This window comes from Phyllostomus discolor, chromosome 1 (genome assembly GCF_004126475.2).
Source record: "Phyllostomus discolor isolate MPI-MPIP mPhyDis1 chromosome 1, mPhyDis1.pri.v3, whole genome shotgun sequence".
NCBI classification, from domain to species: Eukaryota; Metazoa; Chordata; class Mammalia; order Chiroptera; family Phyllostomidae; genus Phyllostomus; species Phyllostomus discolor.
The window spans coordinates 210,878,684-210,896,409 of NC_040903.2; the positions used below are offsets into that span (position 1 = coordinate 210,878,684).

The following is a 17,726-nucleotide window of genomic DNA, read 5'->3' on the forward strand; positions in this document are numbered from 1 at the left end:
CTGACTCAGTCATTCTTCTGCCAAGCGAAGCCTAGCACAGCCTGGAGTGAGTGCTAGGTGAGGAGTCAGGAGTCCGGGGATCCAGCCCAGCTGGGCCACTTCCTATAGGTGAGTGAGCAGCATGGGCTGCCTGGGTCACCCCTCTGGCTTCCTAGGCTGTAAAACACAAAGTGCAGACGCTCTCCCAAAGCAATTAGGGGTGAGGGGAGTCCAGTGCCCACCCCTACCCCTCCTGCAGTCACATACCTGGTGACTTCAAAACCAGCTCTGGAATAGGGCTGCCTGGATTGACCCCCACTGTGTGCTGTGTGAATTTGCCCTCATAAAGCAGAGGTGAGGAAATTAAGAAAGAAAGATAATATAGGTTGAGAGTTTAGGATAGTGCCTAATACACAGTAGGTGCTCAGTAAAAATTAGCTATCAGTCTTATTGCTCCTTGAGCCTCCATTGGCCCCACCCTACTCACCCAGTAGATTGATGCACTTGGAAGATGGTGTCGGTTTGCCCTAGAGACTAGCCCCGGGTGCCTGGGGACAGGGCGGTGAGACTTGGGTGGGGAACTGCTCAGTACCTGCTCCTGGAAGTATTAACACCTGTAAAGGGCGCTTGTAATGCTCTGTAGTCCCTTTCCCCACAAACCTTCTCCCCCTCCTCCAAAACACCTAACAATGTGCCTCAAGGGCTGGTGAGTAAATGTTTAAATGACACATATTCCTCTGTTTGATATTTAGTAGTAACGAGCTGGCCGCGTGAGTCACAAACCTGGTTCACAGTCCGTGCCTGAGATACAACCGCGCAATTCCAGAGGTCCGGAAGCCACCACTCGGGAAATCCATTAACTACAGAAACATTAATTGAGTGCCTGGCAACCTACTGGTTCATGAGTTGGAGGGGGATAAAATGTTATTTAGAAGCTACACAGGGCCAGACAGTCAGTGTTTTGGACACGTGTTCTCTAAGTGTTCATCCTCTGACCCTGAGCAAACTATACTTTATGACCTCCTTTATGAATCCATGAGGGCCAGCTACGCTTCCAGAAGACCTCCATTTGCAGTTTTGGTCAAAAGCCTTTTGGCCTTTACAAATGAAGACCTCTCTTTCTATATTGTGCTAACTCCTTCGTTAGTTAAAAGCTTTCTGTGTCTTTAAAAGAGGGGCGTACCCTGTTAAATGGACCCAAAAGCATAGGCTGAAGGCGCGTGAAGTCCCACCCACTTTCTGTGACGTTTAGTGCTCCGGCCTCTGATTGCTCGCTTCAGACGTCAATCGCGGGGCGTGTGTCTTGCTGGGACACAGTGGAGGTCTCAGCTCTGGTTTTCGGAGCGGTCGGGTGCATTCTCCTCCCCTGGCCCCCACGTCCTCGAAGCCCCCGCCGCCAGACCCATCGGCGAAACCAGCCAGTGACTCCTGCGGCGCCCTCCCGCACCGGATCGCTCCTCGCTGGGGCGGGACCTGGCCCAACAGCTCCGGTCACTATGGTCAGTGGTCGTGGGGAGAGACGGGGAGAGCAGAAAGGGGAGGGGGCGAGCGAGGTAGGCGGGGTCGCCGCTGTGGCGCACGTGCACTCTCGGGACTAGGTTCGGGCGCGAGGCTCAGCTCCCACCGCCGGACCCGTGGCATTAGGACCCCGGGAGTGCTGAGTCGTGAGGGATGCTGGAGGCCCCCGCCCCCCGCCCCGTCCTTCCTCGTAAGGCCCTACAGGGCCCGGGACGCACCCTGCCGTCCCCCATGGATCCTCAGCACAGGGGACCCAGCTCGGCCCCTCTACCCCCCACCCCCACTCCCGGCGCGTTCCTCTGAGGTGTCGAAAGGGTGCCACCCTGCCGGCGCAAGGTAGGTGCCCTGGAACAGGACCAGCACGGGGGGGGGGGGGGGGGGGGGTTGCTCTAGGGCTAAGAGTTGCACCCTCTTTGCTAAGGATCCCCCAGTTTGCAGCTCAGCCATCAGAGACCCCCATCCCAAGCACACGAGTGGACCCTATGGGGGGCACGCATGGCCGGGTCCCTGAACGGTCTCTCCGGCGATCATCAGCAGCAGGTGTTTGGAGTTAGGACTCACGGGCAGAGGCTGCCTCAAGTTGTGAGGCAGGTGAATCAGGTGTTAGAGCTAAGCGAAGACTAGAGGGAGCCCTGGTTCAGAGTCCTGTCTGAGCAGAAAGGGCTCCAGGGCCCCTCTGAGCTGAGCCAAACCTAGGGCCTGAGCAGGTGGGGAAACTGAGGCCCAGACAGGAACGGGGCTGGGACTGACAGTAGTAGACCTGGGACTTGAACCCAAGGCTCTGGACTCATAGTCCAGTGACATCAGCGGGCCTTCCCCACTTGGGGGGGGGGGGCAATCTGCAGGGGACTGGGTATAACTGCCTAAAACCCTTCACCCTGACCGCCCTCTTCCAGGGAACCTGTAGAGTGTAAGGGCGGGTGACCCTTATGGCGGCTTGGGTCACACAGCCTGAGTTCAAATCCCCTCTCAACCCCTTGGGAAGCTGACAGGCGGTGGTTGGTCCATCCCCTCCCTGATACCACTCTGCTCATCTGTGCCGTGGGCTGCTATGAGGCCACATGAGGTGACGCAGCTTTTCCTCTGACGACAGAGTCCTGGAAGTAGGTGTGCAAGGTGCCTGGTTCTTTGTGCCTGGCCCCTTCCCTCCCACATCTGGGCATGGAAATGGGTCACCACTTCCCGGGTGCTGGGGGGCAGGGTCATGGGTCAAGGCCAGGTCATGGCCCCACATGTTCTGGGTGTGGCACGGGCAGCCGGGTCACCTGCGCCAGAGCTGTCCCGGACAAACCAGCTTTTCGCTGGGGTATGGCTGAGGCCTCTGGGGCATCTGGAAGCACCAGCTTCCTGCTTGCAGTGCCCAATGTGTACCTTTCTCTGCCGCTCCTGGAAGGGGCCCAGGTGCTCCCGCGTCACCCACGAGGGGGTGGCCTGAGGTGGGGTAATAATGGGTTTAGCCACCCTGGAGCCGGACGCTGGCATGCCTTCTGCCACCATTAAACAGCAGGGACTGTGGGGGCTGGAACCCCAACTTCTGATCTTTGTGCTGCACCGTGAGACCTCTGATCACCCCCTGGCCCCGTCTGCCCTGACTCATGGGGCCGGAACCTAGAATGCAGGTGGGTCAGGAGCACCAAACCCCCACCCGGTCACTGGGAGGCTTGGGCGCCTCGGAGAGGGATGAAGGGAGCAACCCACTGAGCAGGACGTCCCCAAGGCCCAAGCCTCTCAAATCATGGGGGGCCCAGGATGTGCAGGGTCTGTTCTCGTCCATTCACTTGGCACTTATTGAGCACCTGCTGTTTGCCAGGCACCATGGTGGCCCCTGGGCTGCATGGTGTGGATGGATGGTGGTGTGTGTGTGTGTGTGGTGCACAGAGGAGAATGCTTCTGGAAAACACAGCGTTTTCTTTCCTTTTCCATTTCAAAGTCATGGGCTAAGCATGAGGAAGGGCCCCAGGAAGAAGACACAGAACCCCTGGGGGGCTGGGGTGAGGACCGGGCCCGGAGCCGCCACTGGTGGGGGCTGCAGGCAGCGAAGGGTCTCGGGCTCACTGCCAGTGCGTGCGGCGCCGGGGGAAGGAAGGAGTGTCGGTTGCGAGCAGCACATCCCAGGGCCCTGCGGTGGCTGTGTCCTTCCGTTTGTCAGACAAGACCCCAGCAGGAATCTGGTCAGGCCCTGTGCCGGGCACTGATGAGAAGGACCAGGGCCTGCCTGCCCTCTCCCAGGAGCCGCTGCCTGCTGGTGAAGACAGAGCTGGATACAAGCAACTCCTGAGCCACGGGCCATGGCCTGAGGAGTCTGACCCAGGGCTCCGGGGGCACAGCGGGCAGCCAGCGCCCTCTGGGGGAGCAGGAGGGTTGGCAGGGCTTCACGGAGGAGGGCGTCGGAACTGGTGTGGGAGGGTGTGTCCTTCAGGAAGGGCCACGGGAGGGGTGCGTTCCAGGCAGGGTGGGATAGCATGCTCGAAGGCCTGGAAATCTGGTTAAGAACGGGACGTGCTAGGAAAAGGGGGTGGTCCATGTGGGTACAGGGAGCTGGGGGGGACAGGAGAGTGGAGTCTAGAAAGTAGGTGGAACTGTAAGGGGCTTCACGTGCCATGCTGTGGGGTAGGGTTGTATTCTGCTAATGTGGAGAAGCATACCGATTTTTGACAAGAGACGGCTGACTTTGATGATCTCTCTGGCAAAGGAGTGGATGCAGGGCTGGCGGTGGCCAGGCTGCAGACTGAGACCAGCCCATCCATCCGCTCAGCCATCCGCTCAGCATGCTGCTTCGGAGCATTACTGGGTGCCAGGCACCTGGGATCGAGTCACGACAGGCAGACGTGACTGGGTCCCCTTACAGAGCTGACGTTCTAGTGGAGGGAGGCAGACAGCATGCAAGTCGGGGAGGGAAGCCGCATGCCAGAGAATGCTCAGAAGCAATAAGACCAATCAAGGCAGTAGAGGCGGGGTGGTCAGGGAAGGCCTCTCCAAGGAGGTGACGTCACCCGAGTCACGTGAAGAGGCAGCGGCAGGAGCAGGTGCAGACGCTGCAAGGTAGGAACGCGTGCGTCCCGTCGGAGGAACACATTGAGGGTCATGTGGCTGGAGGTCAGGCAGAGTGAGGTGAGCAAGGCCAGATGGTGTAGGACCTGGGGGGCTGCCCTCCCCAGGTCGAGGGAAGCCACTGGGGGGTATGGAGGCAGGGCGTGCTGTGGGCGGGCTTACACGTTAAGCACCTGCCCTGGCTGCTTAACAGTGGTGACAGGAGCCGAGACCAGGAGCCAGTGGGGGACCCTGTGGCAGCCTCCATGGAGGGTGGAGTTGGTGGCAGCTCAGGCTGGACCTGGGAGCAGAGCTAACAGGGGAGAAAAGGAGGGGAGAGAGGACTCCTGGGCCTCTGGCGTGAGCCCTGCTGGCTGCAGGGACCCTTGGGGGAGCTGGGGACACCTGGGAGGGGAGGCAGGAGTGGCGTGAGAGAGCATTGGGGGGGGGGGGCGCAGTAATTCAGGGGTGCTGGTCAGACTTGCCAGTGGCTGGTGGCTGTTTGAGGCCAGACCTCCAGGGAGAGGTCAGAGCCAGGGACAAGTTCCAAGGGCCCGTCAGCAGGAGGCTGTGCAAGTTCAGGCATCAAATGAAAGGAGGCCAGCCAATGACTGTGACCATTGGGGACCCAGGTGCAGGGTCTTCCCTATTTTCTGAACTGGACAGCAGAGAAGGGGCATTTGGATGGTGGGCTGAGTAATAGCCCCCCGAAGATGTCCCCGTCCTAATCCCAGGGACCTGTGACGAGGGAACCTCGCAGGCAATAGAGACTTTGCAGGTGCGATGAAGTTAAGGGTCTTGAGGTGGGGAGATCCCCTGAATCACACAGGTGGGCCAGTGATGCAGTCGCTGGGGTCCCTATAAGGGGGATGGCAGGAGGGTCGGAGTGAGAAGGAGCCGTGATGGTGGAAGGAAGGAGGGATTGTGAGCCAAGGAATGCAGGCAGCCCCTGGAACCTGCACGAGGTAAGGAAAGGGGTTCTCCCCTGGGGCATTCAGAGTCACAAGGTAATGGTAAGTCCACGTTGTTCCAGTTCCTGGGCCGTGCTAATTTGTTACAGCAGCGAGAGGAAACTCATTCAGGGCTCTACGGCTTCCTAAATCTTTGGCCTCCAAATATTTTTGATGACTCACCCCAGTAAAAATGTTTTGATCATTCCACATATTTGTATATTCTGCATCATCCTCGCAAGCAGACATTTGTAATGGCATTTCCTTTCAGTCCCTGAACCGGCCCACTCTGGAGACCCCAGCCCCAGGCAGGCAAGGCCAGGGCTGGAGCCCCTGAGAGCCTCTGGAAGTGACAGGGACCTTTTGGGAGGGGATAGTGGCCAGGTTCTGGGCCCTGCCGTGCTGGCGGGTGAGGCTGGAGGCTCTAGCCTCTACCAGGAAGGAGCTGGTAGCTGGAGGTCAGGCCACGCCATGAGTGTGGCTTCGGGGTGGCTGGGCCTGTTTAACGAGGTGACTCGCAGCCCAGGGCAGCCCTGCAGAGCAGCCCCAGAGGGAGGTTGGGCTGGCCCAGCCCTGGCATTGCCCCCAGGGCCCCGGGGGTCCGTGAGAGGCCTGCCAGCGCCTCGGAGCCTGGGCTGGAGGATGCTCACGGAGTCACCAAGGGCGTATTGGTGGTTTATAGGCAGGTGTGTGAGCCCGGGGCCTGGCTGTTGAGGAGCCATCGGGTAGTGACAATGAGGCGTGGGCAAGGGCCAGGTGGAGTCTCTTCCCGGAAGGTGAGTGGGTACAGAAGGGAGGGAGCTTTTATTCTTTCATTCAACAAACATCTCGCCCCCTGCTCTGATCCAGGCCCTGCGTTGGGCCCTGGGGAACCAGTCAGGTGGACAGAAGGTCTCAGAGGGTTTGACAAGCCGTCCTGTGCCAAGGGAGGCCCCTGTGGCTTTGGACACTTTGGTGGGTAGGGGCATCCAGGCCCCAGAAATGCTCTTTCCTAGTTGCAGGCCCTTTCCTCTGTCCCGGATGCTGGGTGCAGGAAACGGGGCCACGGGAGCTCATTGTTGGGTAGCAGTTTGGAGTCTTACTGGTGTGGAGACAGGGGTAACCCTAGGTCACTTGGTGCTTCTGGTGGTGAGCTGTGCAGAAACCTAGTTGTCCAAAATCCAGACACATTTGTCCAGATGGAAAGGGTTTCGTAACATCAAAGGGTCCACTGTGAGCCCTGGCCCGTGTGCCTCAGTTGGTTGGAGCGTCATCCTGTAACCAAAAGGTTGTGGGTTTGATTCCTGGTCCAGGCACAAGCCTAGGTTTTGGGTCGATCCCTGGTCCCAATTGGTGCTTCTCTCTGGCATCCACGTTTCCCTTTCTCCCTTCCTCTCACCCTTCCTCTCTCTCTAAAACCAGTGGGGGAAAAATGCTCTTGGGTGAGGATTTTAAAAAAGGCTCCACCGTGAGCAAGGTGGCCTTGGCTGAAGTCAGGTCTAGCCGGTCAGGAGCCCAGGAGGCTGCCCTGCAAAGGCTCTTGTGGTCGGAGGCGGTCTGTCAAAACTGATTTCCACTTGCAAAAATGCGTGAGAATTGTCTCCTTGGGTCGTGTGCAGGCACCAGGGCCCCCTATTCCATTTATTTAATCTTTTTTTTCTTTTTTTTATTGATTATGCTATTACAGTTGTCCCATTTTCCTCCTTCACTCCCCTCCACCCTGCACACCACCTCCCACCCACATTCCCCCCCTTTAGTTCATGTCCATGTGTCAAAAGTTCTTCAGCTTCTACATTTCCCGTACTATTCTTGCCCTCCCCCTGTCTATTTTCTACCCACCATCTATGCTACTTATTCTCTGTACCTTTTCCCCCTCTCTCCTCCTCCCACTCCCCTGTGGCTCACCCTCCATGTGATCTCCATTTCTGTGATTCTGTTCCTGTTCTAGTTGTTTGCTTAGTTTACTTTTGTTTTAGGTGCGGTTGTTAATAACTGTGAGTTTGATGTCTTTTTACTGTTCACATTTTTTATCTTCTTTTTCTTAGATAAGTCCCTTTAACATTTCATACAATAAGGGCTTGGTGATGATGAACTCCTTTAACTTGGCCTTATCTGAGAAGCACTTTATCTGCCCTTCCATTCTAAATGATGGCTTTGCTGGATAGAACAATCTTGGATGGAGGTCCTTGCCTTTCATGACTTGGAATACTTCTTTCCAGCTCCTTCTTGCCTGCAAGGTCTCTTTTGAGAAATCAGCTGACATTCTGATGGGAACTCTTTTGTAGGTGACTGTCCCCTTATCTCTTGCTGCTTCTAGAATTCTCTCCTTCATTTTAATCTTGGCTAAAGTAATGATGATGTGCCTTGGTGTGCTCCTCCTTGGGTCCAACTTCTTTGGGACTCTCTGAGCTTCTTGGACTTCCTGGAAGTCTATTTCCTTTGCCAGATTGGGGAAGTTCTCCTTCATTATTTGTTCAAATAACTTTTCTGCTTGTTGCCCTTCCTCTTCTCCTTCTGGTACCCCTATAATTTGGATGTTGGAATGTTTAAAGATGTCCTGGAGGTCCCTAAGCCTCTCCTCATTTTTTTTGAATTCTTGTTTCCTCATTCTTTTCTGATTGTATGTTTTTTTCTTCCTTCTGGTCCACTCCATTGATTTAAAACCCAGTTTTCTTTCCATCACTATTGGTTCCCTGTACATTTTCCTTTACTTCACTTAGCATAGCCTTCATTTTTTCATCTAATTTGCGACCAAATTCAACCAATTCTGTGAGTATCCTGATCACCAGTGCTTTGAACTGTGCATCTGATAGGTTGGCTATCTCTTGGCCGCTTAAAAGTATTGGCTGTGGGGTTTTGATTTGTTCTGTTTGAGCCATTTGGGGGGGCGGTTCTGGTCACACCTGTTACGTATTGAGGGGCGGAGCCTTAGTTATTCACCAGGGCCAGGCAACCCAGTCGCTGGGTTGTGACGTTGTATCTGGGGGTGAGGTCTGAGAGGGAACCACGGGGCTTGCTCTGCTCTCTCTCTGCCCTCTCTAGGACTTCAGTCCCCTCTGCCACATCCCACAAGCAAATTGAGCCCTTCTGGTGCTGGCTCCCAGGTGGGTGGGCTTGTGTATGTTCTAGGACCCTGGGGTCTCCCCAAGTAACTCTCCTGTGAGGTTGGGAGATTGTTCCAGCACCTCGACCCCCCACAGGTGTTTTCAGTCGGTGCTTTTAGGCTTTATTTCCCGGCGCTGGGGCCCTAGGTTGCGCCGTCTGCGTCACTGCCCATTTTCACCTGCTTTATCTGCGTGTGAATGTGTGACTGCAGACGGCCAGCTGCTTCCCGCACCTGGGGTCTGCCACTGGTCCATCAACCGCCCCTGCACGCCTCCAACTCCGCCCCTCTTACCGGTCTGGATGAAGAGTTGTCAGACTTCCATATGGTTCATTTCTCTCTCTCTGTACTGGTTGTTTTTTTGTTTCTAAATTTTTGTTGTCCTTAGTTTTGGTTGTGCGAGGAGGCACAGTGTGTCCACCTATGCCTCCATCTTGGCCGAAAGTCAGGGTACCCTATTTTTAAGTTGTTAACTACCAGTGGCTTTAACTCCAATTCAATTACATTATTTTTGTGCTGCAATCAGAGCTGTCCCTGGGATGGGTCGGAGGCCCAGGTGCATCTCCCACCTGTGCGAGCCCCGAGTCTGGGCAGGAAAAACGTGAGCCAGAGACAAGGGCTGCAGGGGGTTGGCTATTCAGACAGATCTATCTCCTGCACTTTCCCTGGCTCCGTGGCACCTGCTCCCTCTGGGCCAGAGGACTTCTCAGCTCTGGGCCTGGAGGCAAATCCCTCTGGGTAGGAATTGACCTAGACTCCGAGCTGGGCTGCAATGTGAACTTCCACCAGTAGGTGGTGCATCTGGCCAGGTGTTACCGCTTCCGTGTTTCTAGCCTGGGCCTGGTGCGGGCTGGAGGTTCGGGAACTGTTGGATTTAAGAAGGAATGTCTGAGTGAGGCGGGGAGGACAGAGGAGACAGAGGGACAGGGCACGCTCCAGCATGAAGGCGCACTAGGGCTGAGGCATTGTGTTCTATAAAAGGAATCTGTTCCGCAGTGACAGGATGGTTCCTCTCCGTGATGGGGCGCACCTGGCTCCCTGTCCCGGGAACGTGGCGTGCAGGGTCCTCGTCACGCCACACGTGCCTTTTGTGAGGAGCTCACGGTCACTGTGTCGGGCAGCCAGCAGTCCAGAGGCTTTGTCAGTGGCGAAGGCCCATCAGTTGCTTTTGAAATTGTCACAGCTTTGCTGCTTTGTCTTTCAGAGTGAAACATCTTTCAACCTAATATCGGAAAAATGTGACATTCTATCAATCCTCCGGGATCACCCTGAAAACAGGATTTACCAGAGGAAAATCCAGGTGAGGCCAAGGGTCGGGAAGAGTGGGTCCTAGATCAGACGGGCCGGAGTCGGGAGCCAAGGGGACGGTGCCAGTTTGCAGGTTCAAAGGCTTAGCATGTGAACCAGGTTCCTGGGCAAATGAAAGGGCTCCCAGAATATTTTGATGCTGGGCGTTTGCCTTCGTGAGAAATCCTTCAGTTGCAAAACAAGAAAAATAATTAAGCTGGGCACTGTTATCCTACGTGCTTTATTTACCCACTGAAACTTCACTGCAACCTGGAAGGTCAGTGCTTGCATTGTCCACGTTTGCAGCTGCGGAAGCCGAGGCACGGAAGTTAAATAGCAGGCCCACGGCCCCACAGCTAGTGCGTGAACGAGCTGGGATGTGGTCCCTGCAGTCTGGTCACTTCCGCTGCACCGGTCACCACCCCGGAGGGAGAGCCCGCTCCAGCGGGGCTGCCGGAGGGTCTGCCAGAGCAGAGCAGGTGCAGCTCACAGGCAGCTGCTTCTCTCTGCGCCCTGGCAGGACGTCTCTGGGGCAGGAGCAAGGACGGACGGGGCAGCACACCGACTCTCGTGTCCCCTGGGGCGTTCTCGTCCTTCCCTGCCGGCCTGCCTCGGTGGGCCCGTGGGCTCCGAGCCCTCTCGTCCGTGGTGAGAAGGGACTGCACGACCTGCTGGAAACTGTCTCTGCTGCTAGAACTGGAGCCTCATGAGGGAGGCAGCCAAGGGGACTCCAGGCCATTTCAGAGGGAGACTGAGACAGCGGGGATGCAAAAAAAGGGGTGTCACGAGGGGACCACAGCTTTTGAGGCATATTTGAAGGGCGGGCCAGACTGCTTCCTATGTCTGAGAAGGCGCTTCTAGCTGGCTCTGCAGCCCCCGGCCCACCACGCAGCCACGCTGAACCCGTCTCCGCCTCCGTTGGTGCTGTCCACCCGCACCACGCCCAGCCCTCCTGCTCCTCTTCCGAAGGCTGGTGTAAAAGCCGTTGCTCCTAGCCACCCCCAGCGCCTGCCCCGTGCTTCCGCTGTCCTCCTGCCGAGATCTCCTGGCTGCACCCCCACCCTCACCCCACCAGACCATAGAGAGCCTGAGGGCAAGGCCAGGGGCCCCCAGTCACCCCCAGGCACCCCCAGTGCCGGGCACAGGGACTGGCTCAGAGTTTCCATCTGTGGGATGAATGCGAGTTGGGAGACAGCGAAGAAGGGGCAGGCAGGCTGTGGGGGAGCTGGGGTCACCTGGGGGTGGCGGGGGCCCAGCCCTGACAGGACACGGCGGGAGGGGGTGTCGCTGCAGACATGGCCCACGTTTCCCGATCTCCCCACAGGAACTCAGCAAAATGTTCACCGCGATCCGCAAGACCAAGGGGGACGGGAACTGCTTCTACCGGGCCCTGGGCTACTCCTACCTGGAGTCTCTGCTGGGGAAGAGCAGAGAGACCCTCAAGTGAGTGGGCCGAGGGCGGGCTCCCTGGCTCGGAGGCCGCGGTCTCTGTTCCGTCGGCGCTGAACTTCCTCGAGGGTTTTTCCTTGGCACAGGCTGCTCGGCCCAGGGCGTGAGCTGGAGGGCTGCCTGGCAGCCGTGCTGATGTTCGGCAGTGCCCGGCAGCCTGCCGGGTCGGAGGACGGGGCAGCCCGGCAGCGGGGGAAGGCACTCGGGACCTAACAGTCCCTGAGCACTCGGGGCTGGTCTGAGGGCCCTGGCGGCAGAAATCCCAAGGCAGGTTTCTCGGTGGTGGCCCTGCTGACGTCTGGGGCAGGCTCACTCTCGTCCTGGGGCTGTCCTCTGTCCTGTGCTTGGAGGACATTTAGTAGCATCCCTTGCTTCCATCGGCGAGCTGCCGGGACCACCCCCCTTCCCCAAGCTGTGACAATCGAAAGTGTCTCCAGACATCGCCAGGTATCTCCTTGGGGGTCGGGGCGGGGGGGGCAGGTACGGGGCCTGGTTGAGAACTGCCAGGTTAAGGCCGTCCTCTCCCGTTCCCAGTATAGATGACCTCAAAGCGGATAGAAATTAAGCCACCTGTTCCTTGTTTTGAGTGAGTCATTCATACCATTTCCTGAATGACCCACGGGCTGAGCCCCTTTTGACGGACAGTGAGCTATCTCAGGTCACTCCCCACCCCCACCTTCCTGCAACCCTGCAGGTAAGAGGCCGTACAGAGAGTGGGTCTCCCCACCGGCCATGTCCCCCAGAACTGGGACATGCAGAGGCCCTGGGCTCTGAGGTCAGACCTCACTCTCTTGGCTTACTTGCTGTGTGACCTCAGGCAAGTGACCTGACCTCTCTGAGCCCGTTTCCCCATCAGTGGGAGTTGGATAATGTTGCCTAGTTCCGGAGGTTGTCTTTACTGAGCATGGCAGTGCTGGCAAAGCTCACCCCTGTGTCTCTGTCCCTGCCCCACCAGCTCTGTTCCCCTTCACCCCTGCCCTCCCCCTGCAGTCTCACCCAGCGGGGTGCCACACAGGACCCTGGTGGGGCGCTGGGGATGCAGCGGTGAACAGCACACAAAACACCCGGCCTTAGGGCTCATATCCTAGCGAGAGACAGACAGTATTTGATGGGGTGAATGGTGATGCGTGTGGGAAACAATCAGGCAGGGAAGGTGGCCAGGTTGGTCCGGCGGCGGGGAGCGTTGGAGCGGTAAGGGGAGCAGGTCACGTGGGGCCTCGTGGGCCTCCCTAAGGACCTTAAATGTCCACACTGGCGGGGGGGGGGGGGGGGGCGCACCCTGGGAGCAGCAGGGAGGGGTGCTCAGGGAGAGACCCCGAGGAGAGAAGCGGTCAGACTCCAGATGCCTGTGGAGTCAGTGCCGGCGGGGTTCCCTCACGGCGCGGGCTGCGTGTGGGCCGCGTGGCGTGTGGGCGTGTGTTGTGAGTGGAGCGGGGAGCTCCGTATGGGGGTGCCTAGTCTGGAATGTCTGTGAGCCACCAAGGGGGGTGCGCAACCCCGGCAGCGGAATGAGTGAGGCCGGTGTTACCCCCACTTTCCCGTCGAGTAAACCGAGCTTCGGAAAGGTTAAACGACCCGCCCAAGGTCACACTGAAGCCCAAGGTCACACGGAAGCGGGTGTCAGCTGAGAGTCGCAGTGCCACACCCCCCTCCCTCACGTCGTGGGGGCGCGCGCCCTGGCCTGGGTGTCTGCCCCGTGTCTCGTTCATTGCCGTGTCCCCAGTGCCCCCGGCACGGTGCGGGCGGCAGTCACTGGTGAGGAGCGGCATGCAATGGCGTTCAGGGGCGGGGGCAGGAGAGCTGGGCGAGGGGGCGCAGAGCTGTTCGTCCCACCGCCTCTCGGGGACAGTGACCAGAGAGACCCTCACAGTATCTGCACCGCCCACACCACACAGTGGGGAGCCCTCAGCCAAGGCCCGAGAGTGACACAACTGACCTTGACCCCCGGCACGGCCACTGCCTCCTGCCCCTGGCCTAACCTCACTTTGTATGATTTCGAGTTTATATAACTTGATTTTAAATAACAGCTGGCTGAATTCTTGAGAGTGTCACAACTAGTTCTCATGAGTGCAAACCCCCGTTCCCTGGCTGTGGGTGGGGAGAGGGAAAATGCACGTGGCGTGGGGCCGGTGAGCTAGGCGGGGGGCCGTCCTGGACACCGGTGCTGAGGGAGAGGCTGTGGCGGGTCCCCGGGGGTCCCTGTGCAGAAGGAGCTGGGAGCAAGGGAAGCCTAGGTGTGGCCTAGACCGGAGCTGGTGATGAGCCCCAGGGACAGGAAGGAGGGACGGAGCCAAGAGCCCTTTGTCTCGGGCAGGTGGTGACACCTCATTTCCCTCTCCATGACACTGGTGTGATACCCTGTCCCGGGGTCGTGCACCGTGAGGACAGGACAGGTCCCGGTGTGGCCCCCACACAGGTGCCGTGCGAGGCAGAGAGGCCCTCCCCCCGGTAGTGACGTCCACCTCCTCGCTGTGCTGGGCACAGCTGGCTGGAGTGGGTGGCTGCCGCCAGTCCCTGCGGCGCTCCCCGACATTCCCCAGTGAGCACCAGTCTCCCCTTCAGGTTCAAAGAGCGCGTACTGCAGACCCCCAACGACCTCCTGGCCGCCGGCTTCGAGGAGCACAGGTTCCGAAACTTCTTCAATGCTGTGAGTTGCCCTGGGCACGCTGGCTGAGGGACCGGGGCCCTTCACGCTGGCAGGGCAGACAGGAGTGGGTGTGCTGCCTTCACAGCCCGTGGCTCTGGGCTCTGCCAGCCTCCCCTGCTTCTCCTGGCCAGCGGCCGGGGAAGGACTGAGAGCCGCTTCCTGGTTGTAGAGACGTGGGGGGCGGGGAGGGGCCCTGCCCTCCTTCTGGGAGGAGGCGACTGCTTAGGGTAGCTCTCAGGCTGGAAACTCCTCCCCAACCTCCTTCCCGCCGTTTCCTCTCCAGCCCACCCCCTGACCCCATGAACGAGGGTGAGGGGGAACCTCTCCATCCTGACTCCCTAAGTCAGCATCTCGGCCTGAGAGTGGTGGGGGGAGACCCCAACTGCAGTTTGCTAGACATGACTCCGGGCCAAGTCACCCATTAGAGTGTTTGTACTCTACCCCGTGACTTAGCTTTGGGGGGGATCTCAGACTGATGGAGTTCGGCACCCTGACTTGGAGATTTAGAAGTGCCAGCTCAGGGGAGGGCGCCCTGGGAGGGGCGGTGTGGGCCCGTGCCCGCCCTGGCTGACCTGCGGGGGCCAGTTTTACAGTGTGGTGGAGCTGGTGGAGAAGGACGGCTCCGTGTCCAGCCTGCTGAGGGTGTTCAACGACCAGAGCGCCTCGGACAGAATCGTGCAGTTCCTGCGCCTGCTCACTTCGGCCTTCATCAGGAACCGCGCCGACTTCTTCCGGCACTTCATCGACGAGGAGATGGACATCAAGGACTTCTGCGCTCACGTAGGTCCTCGGGGCCTCGGGCTTCGGGGCCTGGGCTCCAGCCCCGGGCTCCGCGCCTCCCTCTGCTGGGGAGACTGGAGCACCGGCATCCCGGCCACCGGGGCACGGGGGCAGGGCTCCGTGTTTGCAGTTCCAAGGGCACAGCCGAGGCAGCCAGAGGCGGCCCTGCTCGAGCTGCCCGAACTGTGTGGCTCTGGGCAAGTCGCTTCTCTCCCCCAGCCTCCGACTTCCCATCTGAGACAAGGGGCTTTGGACGAGACCGTGACATAATGAAGGAGTCACATCTGCCCCGAGATGTGTGTTGTTGACTGTGTACGGTATTCGCCCCTCGCCGACATTTAAACGCTGGGCGCCCTGCGCAGACCCAGCCCCAGGCCTCATTCCCGCCGGCGGCCGTCCGGAGAAGCCAAGTGGCCGGCGTGCTTTGACCCGGGACCACGGAAGCCAGGGGGTGGCTTCCCACGGGCCCTCTGCCACGCCTCCTTCCTAAACCGGTTTTCTTTCTTTTTTCTCTCTCTCATTGTGGCCTTCGCAGGAAGTGGAGCCGATGGCCACGGAGTGTGACCACATCCAGATCACGGCCCTGTCGCAGGCGCTGAACATCGCCCTGCAGGTGGAGTACGTGGACGAGACGGACACGGCCCTGAACCACCACGTGTTCCCCGAGGCGGCCGCCCCCTCCGTGTACCTGCTCTATAAAACTTCCCACTACAACATCCTTTACGCAGCCGATAAACGTGATTAATTTTAGGCCACGAAGTGGAGCCTGTGCCCCTCACGGGGACTGCATTCTGAATGGAACGTCGCGGCTTTTCAATTTTTTTAAGCGGGTTAGACTGTAGTTGGAAACCAGCGCACACGGACTTTTGGGGCAGAGTCCCTGGGAATGAGGCCTACCGATTAGGGACTGCGGTCATTGGGCGATATTTTTAGTATTTGTTTTCATAAGGGACCAAATGGTCTTTAACTCGGGGTTCGGGGGCCAGGGCCCCCCGGCTCTGCCCCAGGTCCCTTGAGACCGCGGGTCAGTCTCCTCCCCTCCCTGGGCCTGCTTCTCCGTCGCCGGAGCTTTCCGCCAGCGCCGACATCTATTTTTGTACAAAAACAAGCCGGGGCCCTCTGGTCAGCCTTTTCACCACGGGCAGCGCCTCTCTCTAAGGGAGGAAAAGCTCAAGGTCGACTGTCTTAAGCGACGTACAAGTTCTATAAAAACGAATCAGCTCTAACCACCTGTCGGGCTGGACTCTGGTGGGCGGCTGGGTGAAGCGCCGGCCAGCCTGGATGCACGGGCTTCGACGTGGTTCCAAACTTCTGTCGCGGGAGTGTTTTCTCACCCCTAACTTCAGAAGGAAAAAGAGACTTTTATGCCAAAGCCTAGAAAGCGGACTTGAGCGGGACGTTCACGTTGTCGGGGCCCCTCTACCTCTCCCAGGGCCAGGACTGCCTGCCCGGCCACTCAGGGTTCCTCCGCCAGCCCCGCCCGGACCACTGCTCAAGGAAGAGGAGAACCTGGCAGCTGGCGGCTGTGCGTCCATCCCCAGCGCACTCTGGAGGGAGAACCAGGTGCTCTGGCTGCATGCGCAGCCGGACTCCAGCCGAGCAGAACGGGCGAGTGTCACAAGGCTGCAGTATTTCTCCTCCCCTCCCCACCTGGCTGCTGCTCGGTGTACGGGCTGGCGAGAGGTCAGGCGGGGGAGAAGAACACGGGTGGGCCGAAGACGCTGGCACCGAGGGGGACTTCTGTGGTGGAGACGGCCCGGGAGTCCAGAGCCCTGGCTGGCGGTCTCCTCATTCATCCACCTGGACATGCCCCGTAACAGCCTCACCGGGCTGCCCCGGGACTTCACGGAGCCCCGGCCGGTCTGGGGCTCTGCTAGCATGTGATCCTGCTCTGCGGGAGGAAACAGAACGCAAGGGCGCGGGGCTGCCCTGTGTGCTGCTCCCTCCATCGAAGGCCCTCTCCTCCCAGGCCCCACTCTGCCGGGATGCGTCAGAACCTGCTGGCGCCGCGGGGCGTGTCTGCCGCCGGCCAGACTGCGCACAGGGCTGGGGGGCAGGCCGCTCCAAGTCCTCGACACGAAGGTCGCGCCAGGGTGCTTGAATTCCAGGCAGGGACGCAGGTTCCTGTCCTGCCGTTGGCTGGAACTTGAACCCAAGGGCTCAGACTGAGTGACACGTCACTTTTCCACTGGACGATAAATCTGACCCTTACGTCTGAATTACCTCAGTGTCCTGCCCTGCTGTGGGCAGGAGTGTGGGCTCTGTGACGGTACACTGGAGGGGGGACGTGTTACACAGTGTGTGGGTATCGGCATCCCCACCCCCAGCCAGATGCCCTGGCACCGCGTAAGCAGCACCAGATGCCACTTCTCTGCACATGTGGCCTGTGTAGCGCTCACGAAAGCAGTTTTCTCTCCGGCAGACCGGCTGGAGAAGTCCCCTCCGAGACTCACCTGCACTGTGCTTCCAGGCCTGGGGCCCACCAGTGCTCATGTGGGACCCCAGTCCCAGGAGAGATCCCGCCAGCTTAGAGCCAGAGTGCCCGAGAGAGGCGGGCCCAGTTCCTCTCTCTACGGCAAAGCACTGCAGAGGGAGAGTGGCAGGATGCAGTGGAACTCTCACGCGAGTGGCCGTCTATCTGAAGACGGGGTTATGTCCCAATAAACCCATTGCGTTGCAAGTATTTCAAGTGGAAAGTGCATTTAATTCACCTCACCAACTGGGCACCCCAGTTCAGCCTAGCCTACCTCACACGTGCTCAGAAGACTCGGCCGACAGTTGGGCAGCTACCTTGAGGTTCATCTCGAGAACCGTCTTTCTCTTCTCCGCAGAAGGAGAGGTAGATGGGTGGGATGAGAAAGCGAAACACAGCATCCCGAAAGTGCCAGCGACCTGCCCGCCTGAGCCCGCGGCTGCCCTGGAGCTGCAGCTCGCTGACGCCGCCGCCACATCGCAGCAGAGCCTCTCACCACGTTTCACCAGCCCGGGAAAGAGCAAAGTTCAG

The 17,726-nt window shown here is 59.0% G+C and overlaps 1 protein-coding gene across 1 annotated transcript; it reads left to right on the forward strand.

Moving 5' to 3' along the window:
• Positions 1 to 1,249: 1,249 nt before the first annotated feature.
• Positions 1,250 to 16,219, forward strand: OTUB2 (OTU deubiquitinase, ubiquitin aldehyde binding 2). The gene is made up of 6 exons (XM_028506323.2): positions 1,250 to 1,478; positions 9,764 to 9,859; positions 11,171 to 11,289; positions 13,858 to 13,942; positions 14,528 to 14,722; positions 15,258 to 16,219. The coding sequence occupies exons 1-6, from the start codon at positions 1,476 to 1,478 to the stop codon at positions 15,465 to 15,467; spliced, it is 708 nt and encodes a 235-aa protein (XP_028362124.2). The 5' UTR covers positions 1,250 to 1,475; the 3' UTR covers positions 15,468 to 16,219.
• The last annotated feature ends 1,507 nt before the right edge of the window (positions 16,220 to 17,726 follow it).